General features: G+C 44.1%; 1 protein-coding gene across 2 annotated transcripts in view; it reads right to left on the bottom strand.

Moving 5' to 3' along the window:
- Window positions 1-295: 295 nt before the first annotated feature.
- The window catches only part of lrrc17 (leucine rich repeat containing 17), a 44,379-nt gene continuing 37,518 nt past the window's right edge, over window positions 296-7,156 (bottom strand). The window contains exons 6-7 of one of the 2 annotated variants that reach the window (XR_013963592.1): window positions 2,627-3,208; window positions 296-2,099 (exon numbers count right to left, since the gene is read on the bottom strand). Coding sequence is in view for 1 of the 2 variants with exons in the window: in XM_080757658.1 (XP_080613784.1) it covers window positions 2,787-3,208 (422 nt within the window). In the remaining variant the exon portion in view is untranslated. The remainder of the gene's footprint in view (window positions 2,100-2,626; window positions 3,209-7,156) is intronic. The other variant, XM_080757658.1, reaches the window with a different exon arrangement.

The raw sequence follows: 7,156 nt of genomic DNA, 5'->3' as shown, positions 1-7,156 counted from the left end.
GGGGGGTCCCCAGTTCAAATATTATTATTGGTGGGTCCCCAGTTCAGTTCAAATGTGATTATTTTGGGGGGGTCCCCAGTTCAAATATGACCGTTTGGGGGTCCCCAGTTCAGTTCAAATATGATTATTTTGGGGAGGGGGTCCCCAGTTCAAATATGATTATTTGGGGGTCCCCAGTTCAGTTAAAATATGATTATTTAGGCGGGTCGTGGCCTGAAAAGCTTGAGAATCAGTGCACTAGGCTATAGAGGTGTGCAGTCATCGATACAGTATAACACTCAAACATTAAGCAACATTCTGAAAACGTACACCAGATTTTATTTCTAGAAGGACAAAACCATATGTTAACAATGAGTAGGAAAACTTTTGATCGTATCCTGAAGCCATTACAACAGTCACTAAAACAGAACAAACATATCTAACAAACAAAAAACAGCACCTGCAGTTCATACTTTAACGGGGGATCCCAAATAAACCTGCATTTTTTACAGTTTATTTGATATCGTCGCTGTCGAGTGGAAGACTCGTATGCCCAGAATCGTTGCTTTTTTAGGGAATGGTACGAACGTTTTCACAAACCTCAAAAAAAGCCGATCTACAAGCTCACAATGCTTACACAACGCATTGTGAGCCCGTAGATTTGCTATTTACACTACCTTTGCTCGACAATCGTATGATGAAGTAGAGCATTAAATGACATGTTTCTACGAGGTTTATGCCCGACAACAGCGACTCAACTGGGAACATGCTACAAAAGAAGTTTAAATAAACTTTAAGTACCCTCACAAAAAACATACAGTAATCCTGGTCTCTAAACTGCTTCCCCCTGGCCAGCCGGGGCGCCTGATGGAGGGGAAAGGGAAACTCCCCCCCGTCAGGTGTAAAGGAGCAACTTGGACACTCAAGCATGAAGGAAGCATGAGTTCAATGCTCTCCCCATGCCCCCCATTTATGGGGACTAGGTTGGCGGAGGGTGTGTAGAGCCCAGGATCACATTCGATAATTGACACAGGGGTGAAAAATGGGTTACAAAATCGTGGGATAAAAAAAATTATAGAAAAAATAATAATAATAATAATTAAAAGCGCCTTATCTTGAAAAAAAATCATCTTTTTTTATCCTGAAGGTAGAACGATAAGATTGAAATGGTCACCGATGATTACAAAAAAAGTATATATACAGTATAACATCAACAGATATCCAAGGTTAAGTGATTTCTAAATCTCATTTGAATCATTTTATAAAATCATGTGAAATTCGTAAGGATCCCTGGATCAGACACAGCATTACAGTACGTAGACCTGCTGAGGACAGATATTTGTCTTTAGTTTTGTCAGGCATTTGACGAGCCATCAACTTGTTATTGCTGTGCGGGTGGAAACCTTGTACGTATGTGACGTGACGCGTTGTGAGCAGTGGTGGAAAATGTACTCCCATTTCTTTACCTAAGTAAAAGTATCAATACTGTAATATAGAAAAACTAAAAGTCCAGAATTCAAAATATACTTGACATTAAAAGTAAATGTCACATTCTATGTTTTCAAATGTATGCAAATCTTTTGAAAATAGCAGATCTACAGGCTCACAATGCGTCGCGATGCATTGTGAGCTCATCGATTGGCCATTTTCAAATGTCTGAAATGTATAAAATACAAGGGCTGAAGTGGTTAATGTATGTTTTGTAATAATACTCAAAATCTACAAAGTAACTAGTAACTAAAGTTTTCAAATAAATGTAGTGGATTAAAAATACAATATCAAGTAAAGTACAAATACCAAGTACAGTACTTAAGTAAATGTACTTAGTTACAGTACTTTCCACCACTGGTTGTGAGCTTGTAAATCGGCTATTTTCAATACTATTGAGTGACATTCTTGCATGATGAAGTAGGGCATTCATTTACAGAAAAAGGGAAAAAAAACAAGGTTTCGCCTGACAGCAACGTTACTGTTTTAATCTTTATTTGTCCTTATTGTCACTCAACTCTCAGTCTACCTTTCAGAAGTCCTTGACTGGATCAACCAGTTGTTGATCTGGGAATAGAGCACCGAAGTCCTGATGTCACTCGTTCGTCCCCCAGGTCACAGAAGTCATTTTTCTGTGGAGAATAACATGGGGTCATCTTAGAAGTGTCTCATATAAGAATTGTCGTCCAAAAATAAACAAATTGCCGCGGCGCTATTGTCAGGGAGGTGGCTCTATCGTATACGATAGTCAGTCACTCATATTTGATGCAGTCTGTTTCTGGCATACTCATACGAGTCAAACCGCCGGGATCATTGGTTTTTTTTGGAACACAGTTCTTATATGACACAATATTTTTAAAAGTCTATGGGAAATCAGAAAGGGGGAGAAAACGTGTTTCAGGTAGGATGCAAAAATGACGTCAGACTTTGGTGCTCTATGACCAGCAACACCTCCGTCCGATCATCGGTTTGTTGCATTGCCCACTGTGTTCTCACCGCTCACGTTAGGCCTGACTCATAAGCCGGTGTAGGCGCGAACAAAAATAAACCCATCTACAAGCTGCCATGACGCATTGTGAGCTTGTGTGACATGACTTATTTCTGTGTAGGCCTCCCCCAACTTTTCCTTTTGCCCTGTGGATTCCGGTCCAATGCTTGCCTTGTGATATCGTCAGCTGGTTTTTCGGAATAGGGTGTGGTGAGCTTGTAAATCGGCTTATTTTCGGCGCACGCCACAGGTGCACGGCGGGGTACAAGTGAAGCGTATAAATCTCCCACCGTTCTGCTTGGCGTACAGCTTCCATCTCCTCCTCCTGCTTCTAACTCAGCCGGATGATCTCAAACTTTTTGGGCCTCCTGTCCTTCAGCGGCGTGGGCAGGTGCTCGCCGTCTCCCTCGTCCGTCTCCCCGACCACCTCCTGTGCCTCTCTGTCCACCCCGCCCTGTCCCTGTCCCGACCGGTCCTTGGGACACTCGCCGTTGTAGGTCTTAACGTAGTCCTCGACGGGCCAGCCCCGGAACTCCTGGGGGTCGGAGCAGACCAGGCCGCTGTAGGAGACTCCCGGGTGGTGCTTCAGCCAGTAGATCAGGTAGTGGATGTTGTAGTCACAGATCCAGGGGTTGTTGGCCAGCGAGAGGCGGCGCAGGAAGTACAGGTCCTCCAGCACGCCGTACTGGAAGTACTGCAGGCTGTTGTTGGACAGGTCCAGCTCACGGAGGTACAGCAGGCCGTCGAACGCAGCTGCAAGTGGAGGGAGAGAAACATGAAACGTCTTTAGCAAGTATCCCGTTCAATCCGGGAAAGCATCTGTGTCATTTTAGATTTGGGCTACACAGTATATACTGTATATACGCACACGTAGTGTAGGACTTTGGTCGGCTATTCAAAATTGGCAGATATAAAGGCTCAAGCGTGGTACAATGTGATGGCTGTGAGATTGTAGTAAATCTGACATTTTTTTTAAATTGTTAAAGTTTGTGCAAACCATGAGCCTGCAGATCGGGGATTCAGTCACTGCCTGTGCCTGGGCTGCGTCATACAGTACCAAAGACTACAACCATGGTACAGAATGCCTCCCGCATCAAGAGTTGGATTAGACATAGTATTCATCACATGCTCAGTGGCCTTGTGGTTATAGTGTCCGCCCTGAGACTGGGAGGTCGGGGTTCAATCCCCGGCCGCGTCATACCAAAGACTGTAAAAATGGGACCCAGTGCCTCCCTGCTTGGCACTCAGTATCAAGGGTTGGATTGGGGGTAAGTCCCTGCGACATACTAGCGTCATGTCCAGGGGGTGTACTTGTACATCAAGCTGCCTCACGCTACAGAAACAGGAGCTAGGCTCCTGCCCTATGGGCCTCATGGCTCGGCAAGGCTACTTACTTACTATTCATCACATGAGACCACATCTCCTACACATCACATAGGCACATACCCTCACACCCTCACAGTGAGTAACACCCCCAACCACACCACCAGAGGGAGCGACCAACCATGATCTGGTACCACATTTACACCATCCATTAGTGCAGTGGTTCCCAAACGTTTTCAAATTGACACTAATTAGCCCGCGGAGCCCTATTTGAAAAGATATGCCAGGGACACCAATGAGAGAATATTTTTACGGCTCTAGCAGTGATTCTCAACCCGTTTAATTTCAAGGACCCCCAGTTTGATAAGCATTAGGCTACGGACCCCCATTTAATGGCTTTTTCTTCTCTGAGATCCCTATTTATATGGACCCGTTAGGGTCCATTCGTACACTCTCAGAGTTACAGACCCATAAGGGTCCATTTGGTTCCAAACTATCATTTAGCTGGGGACCCCCTGGAACTCCCTCAAGGACTTTACCTCTGTGTCTGTGCTGTTTACATTTGACTAAGGTATTCAGTAGGCTACTTCCAGTCAAATTCCAAACCCCACCAGGCAGGCAGACACCACCAGAGGGCAGCACTGCACCAAATACGGATGTGGCTCAATGAATAGTGGTTACCACATCCTCCATAATATTTATCTATCAATTTTTCTCCATTTTTGTTTTCATACATACAATAGTGTCTTTGTCTGTCTTTTGTATATGTTTTGAAAAACTTTTGTGTGTGTGCTGGGAGGAGGGTCCCTTCCCCCCGTTTTGAAATGAAAAAACAAACAGGATTGTGGTAGAGAGTCTAATACATTGCAGAAACGTTTGTGGGTGTTTGTTCGTGCATGCATGTGTTCAATGTGCATACATGTATCTGTGTGCGTGCGTGCGTGTGTGTGTGTGTGTGTGTGTGTGTGTGTGTGTGTGTGTGTGTGTGTGTGTGTGTGTGTGTGTGTGTGTGTGTGTGTGTGTGTGTGTGCGTGCGTGCAAGTAATTGGGCAGTGGAATATGTTTCACGCTGTCCACTCGCTTCAGGCTTTGCTTTGATCTCCAGAGCGGAGGAGAGGAGAGGAAAGGGAGTTAGAGGTCTATAGTGAGGGAGGAAAGTAGGCAAGTAGAAACCCAATGATGAAAGGAACAGAACAGAGATCCTGAATGGAGGCCAGCCACGGATGTCTGCTGTTTGTTCCAATCACTGTAACAAATGACACACACTCACCACCACCACAACAACCGTTTGTTTGTCTGCTCAATGTCAACCAGGCTGCATTGTCTAAAACCAAGGAGGGCATTTCTGTTTCTTCAGACATTAATTTAGCCTGCATTCTCTATCTATATGAGTTTAGTGTGCACAATAGTTTGTCTTAAATGCAACTCAGGCTTCTGTCAAATTCCTGAAGGTCCACAACCAAAACGTTGTTTACTCTATTGAGCAAGTGAAGATGGTGTGCTGCTGGATATTCTATTTAATCAGGACAGACAGTAGGAAAGCTGAGAGTGAGACAGACCGTACTTCTTGTGAGTCTGACCATCCAGAATCTGTCTCTGTCTGTTGGTCCCTTTACTGGACTAAGGATGACCACAGGCCACAGACACAACCCATCGCATTCTGCTTCTGTGACTTTTATTTACTGAGTTAAGTTTATATTTTGGACATAGTTGGTATCACTATCTGCCTAGCCTCGGAAACCCAGACGTATTTATTTCCAGGGAGAAAAAAAAAGTCTGGGTCCAAGTCCACTTTGAATACGGCATACAGTAGCACAAACGCTCTGCTGATTTCTGATCATCTGCACCTTTGTTAAATTGACACACACACACACACACACACACACACACACACACACACACACACACACTTCGATTTCTTTATTTGAATCCACAAATTACAATTAATTTTACAAGGAAACAAATATAACGGGGTTGACAGTTCATGTTCACTTAAGGATACACATGGCACCTCCTTCTCCACACAGACAAACTGCCTATAACAGACGAGACAGAACAGTATTTGGCAAGTTGTTTGGCTTTGCTTTTTGTCATGCCAGCTATTCTTAGGCCACTCATGGTCAGTTTATGCACATGGCCCAGGCTTCCGAATATCAGTATGGCAAATCTACAGCGATACCCCAAGTTTGTTATGCTTCCAAGTAATAGTTGATACTTAGATTATTTATCTTGGAATGCCTGGTCCATGTACAAATCAAAGACACAGCCCACCTCCAGAATCAGGACCTCCTTGTGTCTGGTGTCAACAAAGACAACATCAGGTGTATTTGGGATGTTAGCAAAGACATCGCATGCACAGCTAAACCAATCTGGTAACTCCCTTTCCTCTCCTCTCCTCCGCTCTGGAGATCAAAGCAAAGCCTGAAGCGAGTGGACAGCGTGAAACATATTCCACTGCCCAATTACTTGCACGCGCACACACACACACACACACACACACCTCTCTCTCTCTCTCTCTCTCTCTCTGTCGCTCTAATTAATTAGTCTCATGTCGCGCAGCTGCATCTAGATTCTCCCGGCGGATCCTGCCGGGAGCTGTCTATGGCTATGCCATAGAAAGCATAGGTGGACCCCAGGCTACTATCTGCCCGACAGCAGAGATACAACATTGCAACATAGAATACTAGAATAATAGTGCATATTCCACAGCTACAACCACAGCTCTAGGACCAGTGTGATTAGGACCACAGGAGATTGGATATTAACAGACAAATATAGTCCAGCTGCTGCCAGCCGCAGTAGGACGCTTCACTAATGAGTTGTACAGTAGATTGTTTACACATGTTTCTGTGGGATAATGAGTGAGTCGACAATGAGGAGAGAGAGGTCCACATTGGCAGAGCCCGTTCTACATGTCATTATAGACCAGACGGAGCCTTCTTGAGCCTGCACGTTTTCAACAGGACCCCTAGGGGGTCCTCAGAGTTATTACATGGGGGGCGCCAAATCTTTGTTTGATAGGAACATTGTTTTTATGTTTTAATTAATCACTTTAACACTAGCATAGCATTCTTATTCTGAGAAAAATAGACGATTTACCAGCTCACAACGAGCTTGTAGATCAGCTAACAGCTATGTTTGCTAGGTTTGATGTACATGTAGATGAAAAAAAGAGCAGACCAAGTACAGAGCCAAAGGTATACATTTTACTAAGTATTGATGGTTTAACTGGTTAAATGTCTGAAAGTTCATTCATGGATTAATGTTACTAACATGAATACAACATATTAACAGAGAAGGTCATGTGTAAACAAATAAACACAATACATACCGGTACATTTGCGCAACACTGATGATAGTGCTGCCAAACAAGTCTAT

Source organism: Protomyctophum bolini (genome assembly GCF_963924005.1).
Source record: "Protomyctophum bolini genome assembly, chromosome: 23".
Taxonomy (NCBI): domain Eukaryota; kingdom Metazoa; phylum Chordata; class Actinopteri; order Myctophiformes; family Myctophidae; genus Protomyctophum; species Protomyctophum bolini.
The sequence above is the reverse complement of the archived record's forward strand: the minus strand, read 5'-3'. Positions and strand labels throughout refer to the sequence as shown.